Below are 20,886 nucleotides of genomic sequence, written 5' to 3'. Positions count from 1 at the left end.
TTTAGTGATTCCTTCAGGAGCTCTTGTAAGGCAGTCCTGGTGGTGACAAAATCTCTCAGCATTTGCTTGTCTTTTAAGGATTTTATTTCTCCTTCACTTGTGAAACTTAGTTTGGCTGGATATGAAATTCTGGGCTGAAAATTCTTTAAGAATGTTGAATATTGGCCCCCACTCTCTTCTGGCTTGTAGAGTTTCTGCCAAGAGATCTGCTGTTAGTTTGATGGGCTTCCCTTTGTGAGTAACTTGACCTTTCTCTCTGGCTGCCCTCAACATTATTTCCTTCATTTCAACTTTGGTGAATCTGACAATTATGTGACTTGGAGTTGCTCTTCTTGAGGAGTATCTTTATGGCGTTCTCTGTATTTCCTGAATTTGAATGTTGGCCTGCCTTGCTAGGTTGGGGAAGTTCTCCTGGATAATATCCTGAAGAGTGTTTTCCAATTTGGTTCCATTCTCCCTGCCACTTTCAGGTACACTGATCAGACGTAGATTTGGTCTTTTCACACAGTCCCATATTTCTTGGAGGCTTTGTTTCTTTCTTTTTACTCTTTATTCTCTAAACTTCTCCTCCTGTTTCATTTCGTTCATTTGATCTTCAATCACTGATACCCTTTCTTCCACTTGATTGAATTGGCTACTGAAGTTTGTGCATGCGTCATGTAGTTCTCATGCCATGGTTTTCAGCTCCATCAGGTCATTTAAGGTCTTCTTTATGCTGTTCATTCTAGTTAGCCATTCGTCTAATTTTCTTTCAAGGTTTTTAGCCTCTTTGCGATGGGTTTAAACATCCTCCTTTAGCTCGGAGTTTGTTATTACCGATCATTTGAAGCCTTCTCTCCATCCCTCAAAGTCATTCTCCATCCAGCTTTGTTCTGTTTCTGGCGAGGAGCTGCCTTCCTTTGGAGGAGAAGGGGCACTCTGATATTTAGAATTTTCAGCTTTTCTGCTCTGGTTTCTCCCCATCTTTGTCATTTTATCTACCTTTGGTTCTTGATGATGGTGACGTACAGATGGAGTTTTGGTGTGGATGTCCTTTCTGTTTGTTAGTTTTCCTTCTAACAGTCAGGACCCTCAGCTGCAGGTCTGTTGGAGTTTGCTGGAGGTCCACTCCAGACCCTGTTTGCCTGGGTATCACTGGCAGAGGCTGCAGAACAGCAAATATTGCAGAACGGAAAATGTTGCTGCCTGATTCTTTCTCTGGAAGCTTCGTCTTAGAGGGACACCCGGCCGTATGAGGTGTCAGTCGGCCCCTACTGGGAGGTACCTCCCAGTTAGGCTACTCGGTGTTCAGGGACCCACTTGAAGAGGCCGTCTGTCCGTTCTCAGATCTCAAACTCCATGCGGGGAGAACCACTAATCTCTTCAAAGCTGTCAGACGGACGTTTAAGTCTGCAGAAGTTTCTGCTGCCTTTTGTTCAGCTATGTCCTGCCCCCAGAGATGCAGTCTACAGAGGCAGGCAGGCCTCCTTGGGATGTGGTGGGCTCCACCCAGTTTGAGCTTCCTAGCTGCTTTTTTTACCTACTCAAGCCTCAGCAATGGCGGACGCCCCTCCCCCAGCCTTGCTGTCACCTTACAGTTCGATCTCAGACTGCTATGCTAGCAGTGAGTGAGGCTCCGTGGGCATGGGACCCTCCGAGCCAGGCGTGGGATATAATCTCCTAGTGTGTCGTTTGCTAAGACCATGGGAAGAGTGCAGTATTAGGGTGGGAGTGTCCCGATTTTCCAGGTCCATCTGTCATAGCTTCCCTTGGCTAGGAAAGGGAATTCCCCGACCCCTTGTACTTCCCTGGTGAGGCGATGCCCCGCCCTGCTTTGACTCATGCTCCATGGGCTGCACCCACTCTCCAACAAGCCCCAGTGAGATGAACCCAGTACCTCAGTTCGAAATGCAGAAATCACCCGTCTTCTGAGTTGCTCACGCTAGGAGCTGTAGACTAGAGCTGTTCCTATTTGGCCATCTTGGAACCTCTGATCCTTTAATCCATCTTGAGTTAATTTTTGTATAAGGTGTAAGGAAGGGGTCCAGTTTCAATTTTCTGCATATGGCTAGCCAGTTCTCTCAGCATTTATTAAATAGGGAATCATTTCTCCATTGCTTGTTTTTGTCAGGTTTAAAGAAGACATTCATATGGCCAAAAAACATATGAATAAAAGCTCAACATCACTGATCATTAGAGAAATGCAAATCAAAACCACTATGAGATACCTTCTCACACCAGTCAGAACAGTGATTATTAAAAAGTCAAGAAACAACCGATGCTGGCGAGGTTGCAGATAAATAGGAATGCTTTTACACTGTTGGTAGGAATGTAAATTAGTTCAACCATTGTGAAAGACAGTGTGGTGACTCCTCAAAGATCTAGAACCAGAAATACCATTTGCCCCAGCAATCCTATTACTGGGCATACACCCAAAGGAATATAAATTATTCTGTTACAAAGATACATGCACATGTATGGTCACTGCAGCACTGTTCACAATAGCAAAGACATGGAATCAACCAAATGCCCATCAATGATAGACCAGATAAACAAAATGTGGTACATATACTCCATGGAATACTATGCAGCCATAAAAAGGAATGAGATCATGTCCTCTGCAGAGACATGAACGCAGCTGGAAGCCATTATCCTCAGCAAACTAATGCAAGAATAGAAAATCAAATGCTGCATGTTCTGACTTATAAGTGGGAACACGTGGACACAGGAAGGGGAACAGCACACACTGGGGCCTGTTGGGGAATGGGGTTGAGGGAGGGAGAGCATTAGGAAAAATAGCCAATGCATGCTGGGTTTAATACCTAGGTTATGGGTTGACAGGTGCAGTAAACCACCATGCCACTTGTTTATCTACGTAACAAACCTGCACATCCTGCACATGTATCCTGGAACTGAAAAATTAAAATTTAAAAAATAAAAATAAATGTATCAGGGCAATTTCAGAAATATGAATTCACTTGCTAAGAATACAATGGTTGTGTCCCTCCATTCAGGAAGCCCAGCAAAACCCCATTTCCCAAATCAGAGCTAAATGTCTATATTATGTGACAGCAACATTTACTAACTTATTTATAAAATTTGCATGATTTTAGAGAATAAAATATAGAATACCTGTGTTTTGAATTCCAGAATGTTATTTCCTGGGTTAATTCTTCCTAGTAATATCAAATCTTTTATCTGAATACATTTCTTTTTAGGAGCTGTACTGTAGTTTAAAGGCTTTTTTATAATATCTTGTTGCCCAGATCCAGAGGAAGAGGAGATCTGACTGTCATCTGCACGTGGAACAGCAGAAACTGATTTTTTACGATATGGTTTCATCGGATGCACTGTATCACTGCCTAAGACAGCAACCCCTTGATGTGCCAGGGATTCTGATGCCCCTGTAGGTGATTGCTGGGAATTTGTTTTCCTGTTTCCTCTTTTGGGATGATAATTGGAAAGGTCCTGATCACAAATAATATTTGATGGATGGGCAGCATTTTCGGCAAGGACACTTGCAGTTTCTGAAATATTTAATTTGCCGATTACTGGGGAAGGAATACAGAATTCATGGTCTTTGTCTGTAGCTTCTGTAAGATCATTCTCTTTCTCTTTCTGTGAATATTCTGTTTGACCAATAAAAGCAACAGGTTGGGATGGTAATTTATTATTCTCTGTGCCATCTGAATGTTGGGATTTTGGAAAACCATCCAAGGTACAATCACTGACATTTTGTTTAGAATTCACATCATTTCCAGAAAATTCTCCCCTTCTCACTGCCTCTGAATTTAGACAAATGTTGGTATTTTGGCTGTAGTTCCAGGTTTCCAGAGACAATTGTGTTTCCTGCATGCTTCCACAAACAGGAGAAAGTAAACCTGATTGGGGATGCTCTAAATTTTCCAGACTAGTGAGTTCTTGGTTGTCCTTTTCACTGCAGTTTTCTGACCTGGGTGGGAGCTTCCTTAAACTAAGACAAGGCAATGATGTAACATTCTTATAGTTTTGAATTTTCAGGCTTATTCTTTTCTGCTTTTTTGCCACAACTAAAAGACTCTTCTGTCTTGCCACCAAGTTGGCCAATTGTTCTCTCAGTGCTCCATGCTTAAATGACTCTATGGATATCCTATAGGAAGAAACAGAAAGAGAAAAAAATGCAGTAACAGCAGAAAACTTTTTAAAGCAGTCATTTAGAGGTCAAAGATACTTTGTCTCAATTTTAATAACTTTAAAATACACAGAACTATACCTGTGCAATTTACTGCCTTTGATTTTTTTAATCTGACCACCTGCAGCCTGTTGACACAAAATATTTCCTTTGAGAGGAAACTGATTCCTTTATTTACGGTAAGTGTGCCCTTTTCTTAAGGAGTTGACAGTAAGGTTATCAAGATTTTATATTCATATCATTATTATCAATTGCGAGTCAACTCTAAAAGATAAACAAAACTTGGATCATCTATCTAAACATCTATAGATTGGAAGGTAGCATCTATAGGTTGGAAGGTAGCAATTGGTGGCTAAGGAAAGTCATCATTCTTCAAATTTGGGGCTTGCTTACCTGTTTATTAGTAAGTACAATTTGAAAGTTCTATTCAGGTTCTCTTAGCTATGGAAGAACAAGATTGTTTTGTGAATAATCATACTTCAGCTAGACCTGAGAAATGTTTGTTCCCCAAGTAATTACCATAATTGTATTTTGAACCTGTATGAAGACACTTCCAAGTCCAGAGGGACTACCCAGGAAAGCATCATTCTGTGTGTCTTCCCCAAACTGAATTTCTCAAGACCCTGAGGACTAAGGAAGAGGAAATGGCTTTTCACATGTTCATACTTTTGTCTTTTGATTATGCCCACCAATCCCACCCTGACCTTCAGATTATCGGATACTTTGTTTCCAGCGGTTCTCAAACTTTTTGGTCTCAGGAACTATTTGTACTTTTAAAAATTATTGAGGAACCCAAACAGCTATTGTGTGTATGAATATCTATCAGTATTTACTGTTTTAGAAATTAAAACTGAGAAAACTTTTTAAACAAAAGAATACACAACACATTCTATCAGGCTTTATCATGTATCATGTGGCCTCTGAAAAATTCCACTGTACATTCATGAGAGAATGAGAGCAAGAGAGCAATAACATCTTAGTATTATTATTAAAAAATAGTTTTGACTTCACAGATCCTGTGAAATGGTCTCAGGTACCCCACCAGGGTTCCCTGGACCACAGTTTAAGAGCTGCTGTTTTAAGGAAAAGCAATAGTATAGATATATATCTATAGTATAGATATATATCTTGCCTCTCCTATCAAAGTTTAGAGCTGATACTAAACTCCCAGCAGACTGGATATTAAAAGAAGTAGTATACATAAGTGAAAAAATCAGCAAGAAGAAGGACTCAGATTAGCAAACAACTGGTAGCATAAAATGCAAAAGAAATGCATAACATCAGACTTAAAACTATGTGAAACAAGTTCAGAGACAAAACTTTAGATTACCCACACCAAGATGTGAAGTCTTATAGCAATATTAATAAGAATTTACATAGTGAAACTCCAATTGATCAGAAACTTTTGAAAATTCCAGGTGTAGTACATTGTTAACCACAGGACACTAAAGGAAATTCACGCAAGCCTCTCTGAAGTCCCCTAAAATTACCCATATGTAGATTATAGAAGCTCACTGCTTTATATTGACAGGAAAACAAGGACGAAATAGAAGGGAACTTATGTTAGCTCTTCACTGGAGAAGAAGGCAAAATGGGGATTAAAAATAAAAATAGAAAACTGATTTTTAAAAATAAGTTCAGAAAAAAATTGAATACATAATAGACATTAAATGATTATAAGAGAAGAATATATAAGGACACGTTTAGAAAATTGTGAATAAAGAATAGGGAGCATAAGTAGTTAAGTCTATTAAAAACTAATAAAAAATAATGCCGAAACAAGAAAAAAAAAATGTAACTTTTTTTCACAAAAAATATGAGAAGAGGTATATAACCAATATAATCAGGACAAAACTCTTTAAGGACCTTGGGATTTTAGAAATACAATAAAACACAAAATTAATCAACTGATTGATCAACTGCTTAGAAGGACATTTGTGACAGCAAAAAGAAACATTTTTTTAGTGTAGAAAATTTGAGTGTGCTAAAGAAATAAATTTATCTGTGGGATTCACAACCAGAAAAGCTTTCATAAAATTCTCTACTGTAGACAACTTTTTAAGATATTGAAATGTTCTTTTTTGCCTATTTCAAGTAATAATGTAGAAAAATACCTTTCTGGGAAGTATAATTTTCCACGGTGGTAAAAGATGAGACAACCTTATAAAGTCATTTTTTGACCCTAAGCAATGTGTTTTTGTATTCTTAAGAAATCTAGACAACTACTGCAGCTAAAAAGGAAAAATTCTAGAAACTCAGAAGCACTCTTTTTTTTTTCCTTTTTCTACTCACCTGTATTTTTTAGCCAGATCATCCCTTTCTGCTTTCTGCTTGGCAAGCACATTATCCATAATCTCTTTTATATTTAACATCTTCTCAATGTATTGTTCTAGAAACATGACAATAAAAAGTTAGCTAACTGAAGGATAGTGAATGTCAAATTTGGTCATATGACAATTAGCCCTATTGTTAATTTTAAAAAGCCATTATTCCCTATGCTCTTCCCCAGTATTAATGACCCAGATATCTCAATTAAGGCTTACTTAACAATGTCAATCTACGGAAATGCCCTGAAGTGTATAGATAAGAATACTGTAAAAGAGTAGGCCAGCCTGAGTTCTAATCCTGTTGCCCCACTGACTAAGTTTTGTGAGCCTGGATAAGTCATGTAACTTACACGGTTAACTTTCTTACCTGTGAAATGAAGGTAGTAAAAGAAGATATTTTGTCTGTTAAAATTATTTTATTTTTTAAAATACAAAAGGAATACATTAACATTGTAAAATTTTTTCAAACCATACAAATATTTACAAAGATGAAAAGTAAGAGTATCCCTACTCACCCCACTGCTTTTCCTCTAATGTATTCAACAAAGGAGATTACTGTTAATACTTTAGGGGTGTGTGTGTTTGTAAAATTTGTGTTATATATTTATTATTTTAAATACTTACACTATGTATAATTATACATTATATGCACTTACAAAATAGAATCATGCTGTCAGTTCTTGTTCTTTGCACTTATAATAACATTTACATGGTACTATATGATACCTAAGGTCACCTGTAGATCTTACAAACCACCATTACAATAATTACTTAAATTTTTCCAACTTTCTTCCTTTGCTTTCCAAGCAAAGGCATAATGACCTTCCTCCCAACACAGATCCACATGATTACCCACAAATGTGGGTTATGTACAAATCCAGATGCACAAGTAGGAAACTGAAAGGGTTAAATGCATACATTTTAATTCTTTTAAGCTACTTGTTGTTTCTTTCACTTTCGGCTTTGTTTCTTAAAATTTTTCCTAATTTTTTGGACCAATGCACATTTTTTTGCATAAAGTAACTTGAGAAAATCTGTGGTAGAAAATGACATGAGGTTCAGAGGTAGAATTCGTTTCAGAAATTCCCTCAGCAAATCAGACAAATGATTTGATAAGTATTGAGTCAGTGTCCTCAGAGTAGTTTCTATCACCCTAATACTGTAGTTAAGGATTAGTTTCACAATATGATGCATATTCTAACAAAGGAGGAAAATGTGTACAATCAATAAGAATTTAGATATAACTTTGTTCAGCAGATTTGACACTGTTTATTAAAAGACATTTTAAATTATCTATGTGCCCTGTCATCCCAGCGTTTCCAACTGAATTTTAAACCATAGGTAAAAATAACATACTGCAGGAACTTAAAATATTCAGTATGTTTCTATAAGAAACAACAGAAATATATTTTACATATAGTTTGGTATCACACACTTCTTTATCAAAGATGATATTAATCAATGGTATATTAAAGAGAATCTATAATTGTCCTAATATGTGTAATGTTTTATTACTTGATCAGGTATTACAAAACAACGAGGATGAGAGAAATTATTCAACAAATAGCGATGAATAAATGGGTTGTAATACGGGGTAAACCTATTCTATCCTTAAATACAGAAAAAAATTTCAGATGAATTACGCATTAGAATGCTTAGGGAAAATTTATAAAATATTAACAATGGCAATTTTCTGCCTCAGTTCAGTTGAAGCAGTTCAGTTGATAACTGATAGAAAAGTGAATGCAAGGTCTCTTTCAGAAAAATTTTCAAAGATGTACAAAATGGGACTCATTACTCAGATCCCTCAGCCAGATCAAAGCTGTAACAAGTGTCAGATGTGGAGGAGGGTGCATTTGAAAAAAGATTTCTTTAGAGAGCAGTTGCTTACCTGAGTGGGAATCTGCATATTCAGCAGCAGCAGTAAGGGGTAAAGGGGATTCTCTCCTTTACCTCAAGCCTGCTAGGGTAAGTTCCTCAAAGGATTATTTAGAGCACCTAACTGAACTCTAAGTTGAGGTGACAATGAATTGGTATCTGGCTTCCTTCTTGAATACCTAGAGACCTCGAAAAATGAGAAGCTACCCCAGCAGGGCCAAAAGAAAGTTGCTGCTGAGCTGAGAATTAATTATCTTCCCTTCTAAGAGTGGGCCTGAGGTGCAAAGATCCTGAGGACTTGTTGTGAAGCCTGCCCTGTGACCCTGCCTATGAGGGCTTCCACCTGACAGTGAGAGTCTGTGTAGGATGGTTCATTAGAAAGAAAAAAAAAAAGAAGACTGAGAGGACATAGGGAAAGGGCAATGTGTATTGCCCACACCATAGGAGTTCCAACCTGATGGGCCATAGAGAAATTTCAGAAAAGTCTTAGAAAACTGCTCTCCAGAGACTGAGTTTTAAACACCTGTCAGGGAGTGGTAGAGCCAACCACAGTCAGTAATTAGTTACCATCCAAGAGCTCCAGGGTCCCACTGCCTTACCTCTCCTTCCTTAAGGGCAGTAAGACAAAAATAAAAGCATCAAGATTATTCAATGTATTAGCTATAATATAATAAAATTAAACTACAAAACCTGGGGGTGTTGGGGAGAAGCTCCTAATTTTAGAGGCATTCAAATAAATAGAAAAAGGCCGATGAATTTTTACTATACAGAATTTGTAATTGTATATATTTAAACAAAAACTAACACACATTGCAAAGAAAAAGACAAGTCACTGAAAAAGTATTTGCAGCAGTTATGGTGGAAAAGGGGTAAGTAATTGTAACACATAAATAGGCTCCACTTGATGAATAAACAAATAATAGAAACACTTCTCAAAATAGGGAATAAAACTAGTGAAAAAGTACCATTGGGCCGGGTGCAGTGGTTCACGTCTGTAATCCCAGCACTGTGGAAGACCGAGGTGGGCAGATCACGAGGTCAAGAGATCAAGACCATCCTGGCCAACATGGTGAAATACTGTCTTTACTAAAAATACAAAAATTAGCTGGGCATGGTACATGCGCCTGTAGTCCCAGCTCCTAGGGAGGCTGAGGCAGAAGAATCGCTTGAACCTGGGAGGCGGAAGTGGCAGTGAGCTGAGATCGCACCACTGCACTCCAGCCTGGTGACAGAATGAAACTCCATCTCAAAAAAAAAAAAAAAAAAAAGTACCACTAATAAGCAACATGGCAAATGAAAATATCAGGCATATTTTTCTTATTAAACTAGTAAGGTTATTTAAAACGAAAATACTGATGCTACTAGCTGTGTACACAAAGACACTAATGTATACACTGCTAGTAGCATCAGTATTTTCACTTCCAACATGAAAATTAGTACTATCTATAAAATAGAATTTATCAATATAAATCAATAGATTTAAAATGCTTATATAATTTGACCCAATAGTTACAATTCTGTTAATCTTTCCGAAGAAGATAATACGTCCAGAAAAAGCTACATATTGTAGAAGAACAGCAAAAAATTGGAAATCATCCAAATGTTCAACAAAAAGGGAAAAATTTAGGAAACTGTGGAACATTTATTGAATACTAGGAATGAAGACTGTGAAAAAAACGCAAAATTGCCATATCTATCATGATCAAAACTATGTTTTTAAGAGTTTTACTGAGGTCTAATTGCATTATTATGTTCTCAGACAAAAAAAAAATGTGGGGCGGAGGTCTGGAAATAAAACAACAAAATACTGTGGTAGGACAATAGCTAATTTTAGCATTTTTCTCTTTTTCTTGAAGTATATCTGTATGCCTTCCATAATGAAAAAAATTATAAACTTGGAATAATCATCTTGGATGCAAAAGACATTACAAATAGTAAATGAAATAAATATACTAACTGTATATTTTTGTTTGGGGGTATGAATTATTTTCTATTAGTTTCCTCCAAACATAACACGTACCATGTTAGGCCAGGATGAAAAGTAGAATGTGTAAAATTTTAAAGGAGATGATTTTTTTAAAGACTATACAAACATGAGTTAGGACAAGAGATGAACAGTTATATCCTGCTATACAAAAGGTTGATGAGGTACTTTAAATTACCTTACTTTTAGTTACTACTTTTAACTAACTTTTACATTCACAGATCTGAATTTATCAGGAACTACTTTCCACCTTATAAATCATAACTCAAAAAATATATATGTGAGTCATCAAGGGCTTGCATATATTCACTGAAGTTTGAGAAATTAAGATTATTAGGTCAGGGATCAGAGTCTAATTTGCTATTTTGAATCTTTAGTGTTTTGAAAACAGGAAGATATCTTTGCAGTCAGACATCCACCTGTTAAATGTGCTCTTCTGAAAGTAGGAGGATTTGCTTTCCTTGTGTCACTGCTGCACCACCTTCCACTGCACTATTTCTGATCTACTTTTAAGGGTTACCATAGCTGGGTGAAGCTGACAACCCACAGGGTAACATAATCTCATCTCTTGTCACAATCTTACATTTTCTGTCATAGGATTATCTAAACATATCACTGGTATAGCTTATCTCTGATCATAGTTCTGAATGTCTCTCAAATTACTCATGCAGCACTTTGCATCTAGAAGTATCTTTAACAACACAAACTACTGGTTTGCATCGTGATAAAATCAGCCTTTTAGCTATCATTAAAAGTCTACTTTGGACTTACTTTTTAAGTAAGTTACTTTTAATGATATTAATAATTCCTAGCACTTTAAATCCTCTCACATAAAAATAGAAGACCACTTTTTCAGCCATTGTGAGCTCTGAAATAAATATATACTTTAAGAAGAAGATGACCTTGGGTATCTGAAAATATCATACTTGAGTATGAATCTATATTTACCTGCATCTTCAGGGTTTCTTATTTCAAACTCTAATAAATTTTCTTGTTTTTCTTCTATATCTTGTAGAATGGCACTGAGGGTCTGATGCTGTCAGATAAAAATATTTGAAACTTCATTACAAAGGGGTAGATATGCTCTCTGACATGCCATTGACAAACATAGAATAAATAAAATACTAAAGAAAGTTTTCCTAAAAATGCTCATTCCTCTCTATGTTCAAAATGTACTCATACTTTTTAACTGTATAAATGTTGCAGATTTGAACAAAAGCAAACAAATATATTTTGAATTATGTAGTAGATACCCTGGAAAATAGAATGTAAAAGTAGCAATCATAAGAAATCAATTTATCACTGACTTCTGTTGAAACTATAGGTGTAGGAGAAAAATAAATCACATAACATTGAAAGTACATATATACAACAAGTTCACTTTAAGGCCTTATGACTTTCACTGCACACTATTAAAATCTTATACCTAATCTTAGAAGTACAAAACACTAGGCTCTCAAAAATTCACAAAGGGGACTTAATACTACTTCTACATGCCCTTGTCAGTACCAATCTTCCTGCCTTGAATGCTTTCAATTCACTCTGCCCTGATTCTTCTCTTTCCCTATGAGAGAGAGAATTGTGGAGTGGGCTCTGGAACCAGACTTTCAGGTGTAAATCCTGGCTTCACCTCTTCCTATCTAGGTGACTCCAGCAAGTTATTTATCCTCTCTGTGACTGAATTGTATAACACATTAAAATGCTAAGGACAATGTCAGCACAAAGTAAGAACTCCTTAAATAGTGAATATTATAATCATATAAAACCCATTCATACAGGAAACTTCTGACTTATCCAATCCATGCTGATTTCCTTTTTCTCAGAATTAAGAAATTCAGTGCTACATAATTTAACACTAACATAATAATGTCTTATACATTATATTTCCTCATCAGGACAATGAGATCTTGTGGGCAGAAGCATGCCTTTTATATTTGCATATGGTTTCAACATTGTGGGTTCATAGCTATTGCTCCATTAATGATGATTGATTGATTGACTCATATTACCCATCCTTTAATATACTCTCCATACACATTCATTTCTAAAACATGTAGATCCTCAAAGCCTTCTGAAATATGTTGCCCTGAAATTTTACTTTGGTGCTCACAAAAGATATTCAAAAAGTACGTAATAAAATAATCTAATTATTTGGTAAAGCAATCTTACTGCTGTCATTTATTAAATGTATCCAAGTGAAATTATAAAATACAAATATAAAAAACAAGCAAAAATAAAAACACCACTAAGGTTTACTGCTTTATACAGTGAACGATTTATGGTTATAAAAGCAAACAGAAGATGAGAATTTGTGCCCAGGCTAAGCTCTATCCACAGATTAGGACAAAGAAACATCTTTTGGTGCCAACTTTCCTTTCTGCTTTGCTTGTATCGTAAATGTATTCAGTCTTGGACACTATGGGCCAAGACTTATCCAAAATAAGGTTTCACTGAGGATGCTACCTTGGTTGAGATTTTGTGTCTAGTTAAGCTTTGTGTTTTGGTCTAACTAAGAATTTCAATCAATATATATATCTTATTAAGCAACTGCTATGTTCTTTTTTTCAAAAGCTACCTTTACATGGTGGGTTTTGCAGCAAATTGTATTACTATAAACCATATGGGATCAAGGTTAGCTAAACCAGGCTGCTTAATCCTCTTCTCTGTCTGGATTCCAGAATCTTTTCTATATCCTGCATCTCCTAGACACTTATGGAAGTGAGTAAAGACACATTTATGACAGTGGCAGTGTCTATGGACAAGAAGTAGCCAAAGAACTCAAACTAGGTATAAAGGATAGCAGCTACTCCACAGTTCTGTATTCAAAGCAAATAATTAAGAGTTAACCACACAGCATAACTTCCAGGCCCATTCTGTTCATTATCTTATCTTTTATAATAAAAAAATTTCAATCTTTGTGTTATTAAAATGGAGAGTATTGCCGTTAGCCAATAACTAACTGGCTGGCTCAAAGAATGGCATTTTCTAAGATGAAGAACGAAGTAATTTTAACTTCACTCACCACAGAAAGGCTTTCACTTGATCTTTCTTGGTGTGAAAGGAAAGGTGAATCAATAGTTTTGCTGTCATCGCAAAAACACTGTTTATGTCTTTTAGACTGGACAGCAGGAATTTTTTCTTTAAAAAGTAAAATTAGAAAATATAATAAGAATATGCAAAAATATAGTTTTATTTTTCAGTTTTAATGTGATGCAGATGAGACGGCTAAGTCAAGTCTACAACTATTATATCTTAATCAGTACTCATCACCATCAATTGGCTACTTATGGCTAACATTTACTGAGCACTTGTCACATGCTGGGTGCCAAAAACTATCCATAAATCATCTCATTTAATCTTCATATCAACCTGTGAAGTAGGTAGTTTATTATATCCATTTTGCAGAAGAGGAAAGTGAGGCTTAGCGGGGTTCAAGAAGTTGCCCAATGTCACACAGAACTGAAACCAGATCTTATCTGATTCCAACGTCCACATGACTTGATTAATGCCTCTGTAAATTCTCTTGGACCCTACTCCCATTCTGGATTCCCTTTCTCTATATTATGAGTGTACTCTATATTCTTCATCCTTCTGGGGTACCTGATCAAGGAAACAAAAAACAGTAGATATGTGGGAATAGATCTATCACTTTACAATAGATCTATCAAGAACTCCAAATGCAAGACTTCCCTGATAAACTGAGCTAATCTAAATCATGGGAACTTTCAGGTATAGCTGTGAAGAGGGAGTGTGAAATGGCTGGGCTTCTGAGAAAGGCCCTGACCCTATGGACTTACTATATCGTAGCAGGCAATGAAAAGAGGAAATTTGTTTCACTCTTGACCTTGACCTATCCATGATCTAGCCCACTGGTGAAATGTAACACAATGAATATCCTTAGCTCTGACCAATTATATTAGTAATTCTTCCGTGAAAATCAACAGTTGGTAAGGATGTTGGTAGGCTAGGGGAGAAGTGTGTTACACAATTGCTCTCCCCAGCATTCTCCCTCATGGTGAGAATATAGATATATTCCTGAGTATCTTCTTCTATGAGTCAAGGTTTGAGCATGAGGGAAAAGGAAGAACAATTCCCTCTCCTCAATACTTAATAAAGTATAAAGTATTGCTAAAATGGTTCATAAAATTTTGCCTGATTGTACATACATTCCCTTGAAATATTCTTTTCATTGCAAAATATATTACACATATACAAGTATATTTCCTTTAACAAACTAATATGCTAGAATACTAGATTCTTTAAAAGTTGGCATGAATCCAACTGATATATGAATCATTACAAATTTTGAAGTAATGGAATCTTAGTTGCAAAAACTTCAGTATAATGTCACCCCTTTTCCAGCCCTACTACAACTAAGCTGATCTGCCTGGCTTCAATTATATCTCTATCTCAAATCTAATGTTAGGGAGATTAATGTTTGCTTGATGAATGCTATAGGTTTCATTTCAACATGTAACTCCAATCCAATAGGATCATATGATCTATAAATTACACCATATTTTTAAATGCTAATTTCTAAAAATAAATAATGGCTTTTGAAGAGTTTAATAAACATAGGACACATCTATCCTAGTTATGAAACAATTTACACAACAAATCAGAAGATTTTCCTAAACAGAGATATATCTCTGTATAAAATAGCAGCAATATTGATATACATACCATTGACTATAGCATCTCTCTCATCTCTATTATCAGTCTCAATAGCACCATAAGATTTTAGTAATTCTTTCATTTTTTCATCATCTGCTTCATCCAAAGCACTCTTCTGTTTTTGATCTTTTTGATTAGGGTTTGCTCCATTTTGTAGTAGAATCTCAGCTGCCTACAAAGTATTTTTTCAAAGTTATCTCTATAGACACCAAAGATGAATAATTTCTGTTTTCATCACGAACACCACTGCCAAGCATTAAAAGCCATCAAAAGAAAGTTTTCAAACTCAGGTCAAGAAATTTTTTTATTAAAATTGATGTGGCAATTGCAGACTAATCCAACTTGGACTGATTAGTCCTCACAAGAGAACCAAACACAAAGACATGAAAGTACAATATGCTGCATTCATTGCAGTAAGAAGTAGGCATAGGGAGGTTCAGTTCTAGATCAGTAACTGCCCAGTAGAATTTTCTGTAATAATAAAATGTTCTATATCTGCTCTGTCCAATAAGGTAACTACTAATCACATGTGGCTTTTGAGCATTTGAAATGTGGCTAATGTGACTGAAGAAATTAATTTTTTATTTAATTAATTTAAATTTAAATAGCAAAAGTAGCTAGTAGCTACCATATTGGGCAGCACAGATCTAGATGTTGTGCAGATTAAGCCACTTGCATCTTAATATGGAATTTCTGACACCCGGAAGGATTTAATCTATCTCTCTAACACAGCTTCTTGTCCTTCTCCAAGCTGCTGGAGGATAGGGTATAAAAGTGGGGTAAGAGTTGCTTCGCGGCTATATTACAAACAACATTATAATTTGTGATTAGACATACTTGAATAACATTCTATTTGGACAATATTTTATGTACACTACTTGTTTTATGAACTAGCCTAGAAACCTAATACCCATTTCAATATTCTCCATACAGAAATATGTGTCCTAAATAACAAACTTTAAGGAAATAATTTCAACTTTTATTTTAGATTCAAATGATATATGTGCAGATTTACTACATGGGTATATTGCATGATGCTGAGGTTTGGGGTATGAATCATCCCATCACCCAGGTAGTAAGCACAGTACTCAACAGAGAGTTTTTCAGCTCTTGCCCTCCTCCCTCTCTCCGCTCTCTAGTAGTCTCAGTATCTACTGTTCTCATCTTTATGATCATGTGTACCCAATATTTACCTGCCATTTATAAGTGAGAAAATGTGGTATTTGATTTTTCTGTTCCTGCATTAATTCACTCAGAATAATAGCCTCCAGCTGCATCCATGTTGCTGCAAAGGACATGATTTTGTTTTTGTTTATGGCTGCATAGTATTCCATGGTATATGTGTACCACATCTTATTTATCCAGTTCACCAATGATGGTCACTTTGGGTGATTTAATGTCTTTGCTATTGTGAATACTGCTGCAATTAACACACAAGTGTATGTGTCTTTTGGTAGAACAATTTGTTTTCCTTTGGGTACATACCCAGTAATGGAATTGCTAGGTTGAATGGTAGTTCCAAGTTCTCTGAGAAATCTCCAAACTGTTTCCACAGTAGTTGAACTAATTTACATTCCTACCAACAGTGTATAAGTGTTTTCTTTTCTTCACAACCTTACCAGCATCTGTTCTTTTCTGACTTTTAAATAATAACCATTCTGACTGGTGTGAGATGATATCTCACTCTGGCTTTGGTTTGCACTTCTCTGATGATTAGTGGTACTGAACTTTTTTTTTCATGTTTGTTGGCCACTTGTATACTAAATGACAAACTTCACAGAATATTAAAGATAGAGGGAAACTTAGAAACCCCATCATTTTAGGTAAAAGGAAACTAAGGTCAAAGAGGATGTGATATTTTCAGGAGAAAAAAATTTCTAATATAAATAAGGTTGCTCTGAGTAACTCTTAAATTGTGTATTAAAAATAAATTTATAATTGACCAAAGTAAAGAATGGTTATTAACTGGATTAAGGTATAAGTCAGCCAGGGACAGTGGTTTATGCCTATAATCCCAGCACTTTGGGAGGCTGAGGCAGGAAATTGCTTGAGCCCAGGAGTTCGAGACCAGCCTATGTAACATAGTGAGGCCTTTTCTCTGTAAAAAATTTAAAAATTAGCTGGGTGTGGTGGCACACACTTCTAGTCTCAGCTACTTGAGAGGTTGGGGCTGGAGGATCACTTGACCCTGGGAGGCTGAGGCTTCAGTGAGCAGTGATACCCTAGCCTGGGTGACAGAGCAAGACCTTGTCTCAAAAAAATGAATTATAGTATAAGTCAATTAGTGAAAAACAATGATCCCACTTGCAAAAAGCAAGCAAGTAACTCACCCTTGAAAAACCTTCTAGTTAGGAAAAGATGGTCAGGATTTTGTTAAAATGGAGACATACTATATGCCAGTGGAAAAAGTATTTTTTTAATCTTTCTGCTTATGTCCAAGGATAAAGAGGCAGATAAATTTAGGAGCAAATGGGCCAGTAGAAATTATTAAGGATAATCTCTTAGTTTTTCTACTAGCCTAGAGGTAGCATAGCATAAAGAAAAAACTGAACCAAATCACAAAGACACAGAAGAAAAAAAATGAAGAAACGAAGAATTCATAAAACAACTAGTGATAACAACATGACAGGAAGAAAACCTCATGTATCAATATTAACCTTGAATGTAAGTGAATTAAATGCTCCACTTAAAAGATAAAGATAGGCAGAACAGATTTTTTAAATGAACCAACTATATGCTGTCTACAAGAAACTCACTTTACTGGTAAAGACACATAGATGAAAGATAAAGGGCACAGTGGCTGATGCCTGTAATCCCAGCACTTTGGGAGGCCGAGACAGGTGGATCATGAGGTCAGGAGTTTGAGACCAGCCTGATGAACATGGTGAAACCCCTTCTCTACTAAAAGTACAAAAATTAGCCAAGTGTGGTGGCGCACACCTGTAATCCCAGCTACTCAGGAGGCTGAGGCAGGAGAATCACTTGAATCCGGGAAGCAGAGGTTGCAGTGAGCCAAGATTGTGTCATTACACTCCAGCCTGGTGACAGAGTAAGACTCTGTCAAAAACAAACAAACAAACAAACAAACAAAGATAAAGGGGTGGAACATGATATTCTATGCAAATGAAAACCAAAGTAAGCAGGAGTAGCTATACTTATAACAAATTAAACCAACTTCAAATCAAAAACAGTATAAAAAGAGACAAAGATCATTATCTAATGATAAAGGGTGATATCAATTTAACAAAAGGATATAATAATATTAAATACATAGGTACTCAAACTGGAGCACCCAGATTCATAAAACAAATGTTACTAAACCAAACCTAAAGAAAGATACAGATAGCAATACAATAATACTGGGGCACTTGAACACCCCAGTCACAGCACTAGACAGATCACTGAGACAGAAAATCAAGAAAGAAACACAGGAGTTAAATTGAACTTTAGACCAAATGGACCTAATAGACACTTACAGAACATTCTATCCAACATCACAGAATATACATTCTTCTCATCAGCACGTGAAACATTCTCCCAAATAGACCATATGTTAAGCCACAAAACTAGCCTCAATAAATTTGAAAAAAATTGAAATTACATCAAGTATTTTCTCAGAACACAATGGAATAAAACTAGAAATCAATATCAAGAGGAATTCTCAAAGCTGTACAAATACATGAAATTAAACAACACACTCCTAGATAATCTTTGGGTCAATGACAAAATTAAGAAAGAATTCAAAAAATTTTTTTGAAACAAAGGAAAATGGAGACAGAATTACCAAAACCTCTGGGATACAGCCAAAGCAGTGCTAAGAGGGAGTTTTATAGCATCAAATGCCTACATCAAAAGAATAGAAAGATTACAAATTAACACCCTAACGTCATACCTCAAGAAACTAGAAAAACAAGAAAAAAACAAACCCAAAGCTAGCAGAAGAAAAAATATAACAAAGATCAGAGTATAACTAAATGATATGGAGACAAACCAAACAAAACAAAACAAAAACAAAGGATCACTGAATTGAAAAGTCAGTTCTTTGAAAAGATAAACAAGTTGATAAACTGCTATCTAGACTAACCAAGAAGAAAGAATATCTAAATAAACATAACAAGAAATGAAGAAGACATTGTAACTGACACCACAGAGATACAAAAGATCATCAGACTCTACCATACACTCACAAACTAAAAAACCTAGAGAAAATGGATAAATTCCTGGAAACATAAAACCTCATAAGACTGAACCATGAAGAACTAGATATCCTCAACAGACCAATAACAAAAATCCTCCCAACAAAAAAAAAGAGACTAGGTCAAGATGAACTCACAGTCAAATTCTATCAAACATACAAAGAATAACTGGTACCAATTTTACTGAAACTGTTCCAAAAAAACTGAGCAGGAGAGAATCCTCCCTAGCTCATTACACGAAGCCAGTATCACCCTGACACCAAAGTCTGACGAGAACACAAACAAACAAAAAAAACTGCAGACCAATATCCCTGATGAAGATAGATGCAAAAATCCTCAACAAAATACTAGCAAACTGAATCCACCAGCACATCAAAAAGATAACACACCATGACCAAGTGGGTTGTATTCCAGGGATGCAAGGATGGCTCAACATATACAAATCAATAAATATGTTTCATTACATAAACACAGGTAAAGACAAAAATTACATAATCATTTCAATAGATGTGGAAAAAGCATTTGATAAAATTGAACATCCCCTCATGATAAAAGCTCTCAACAAACTAGGCAAAGTAGAAAAAACATACCTCAAAATAATAAAGGCCATATGCAACAAACCTATGGCCAATATCATACTGAGTTGGGAAAAGTTGAAAACAATTCCCCTAAGAACTAGAATAAGGCAAGAATGCCCACTTTCACCACTCCTATTCAACTTAGTACTCGAAGTCCTAGCCAGAGCAATCAGGCAAAAGGAAGAAAGAAAAGGCATCCAAGTTGGAAAAGAAGAAGTCAGAAATAATGTATTTCTGTTCACTGACAATATGCTCTTAAACCTAGAAAACCCTAAAGACTCCTCCAAAAAATTCTTAGGTTTGATAATTGAATTCACTAAGGTTTCAGAATACAAAATCAATATTCAAAAATGAGTGTCATTTCTATACACCAATAATAATCAAGCTGAAAACCATATCAAGAAGGCAATCCCATTTACAATAGCTACAAAAAATAAAATAAAATACCTAGGAATATAGTTAACCAAGGAGGTGAAAGAAGGAAAACTACAACACTGACGAATGAAATTTCAGGTGACACAAGCTGATGGAAAAACATTTCATGTTCATGAATCAGAAGAATTAATATAATTAAAATGAGAATACTGCCAAAACAATCTACAGATTCAATGCAATTCCTACCAAAATGCCAACATCACTTTCCACAGAATGAGAAAAAAACCATCCTAAAATTCATATGGAACCGAAAAACAGCCTAAATAGCAGAAACAATCCTAAGCAAATAGAACAAAGCTAGAGAGAGCATATTACCTGACCTCAAATTATACTGCAAGGTTATAATAATCAAAACAGCATGGTACTGGCATAAAAACAGACACATAGATCAATGTAAAAGAATAGAGAACCCGGAAATAAAGCCACATATCTATAGCTAACTGATCTTTGACAATGGTGACAAGAACATACACTAGGAAAAAGATATCTTTTTCAATAAATGGTGTTGGGAAAATTGGATTGTCATATGTGGAAGAAAGTCTCAAATCATATTAAAAAATCAAATACAGACAAATAAAAGACTTAAATTTGTGATCTGAAACTATAAAAATTCTACAAGAAAACTTAGGGAAAACTCTTCTTGACATTTGTCTAGGCAAAGAAT

At 35.8% G+C, this 20,886-nt stretch overlaps 1 protein-coding gene across 1 annotated transcript in view; it reads right to left on the bottom strand.

The window, feature by feature from the left end:
- ANKRD31 (ankyrin repeat domain 31) overlaps nt 1-20,886 on the bottom strand; it is a 181,860-nt gene that overhangs the window by 24,391 nt on the left and 136,583 nt on the right. The window contains exons 17-21 of the mRNA XM_011996538.1: nt 15,023-15,185; nt 13,362-13,477; nt 11,288-11,375; nt 6,443-6,539; nt 3,112-4,108 (exon numbers count right to left, since the gene is read on the bottom strand). Coding sequence (XP_011851928.1) covers nt 3,112-4,108; nt 6,443-6,539; nt 11,288-11,375; nt 13,362-13,477; nt 15,023-15,185 — 1,461 coding nt within the window. The remainder of the gene's footprint in view (nt 1-3,111; nt 4,109-6,442; nt 6,540-11,287; nt 11,376-13,361; nt 13,478-15,022; nt 15,186-20,886) is intronic.

This window comes from Mandrillus leucophaeus, unplaced genomic scaffold, assembly GCF_000951045.1.
Source record: "Mandrillus leucophaeus isolate KB7577 unplaced genomic scaffold, Mleu.le_1.0 Scaffold114, whole genome shotgun sequence".
In the NCBI taxonomy this organism is placed as follows: Eukaryota; Metazoa; Chordata; class Mammalia; order Primates; family Cercopithecidae; genus Mandrillus; species Mandrillus leucophaeus.
This window is presented reverse-complemented; position numbering and strand designations above follow the sequence as displayed.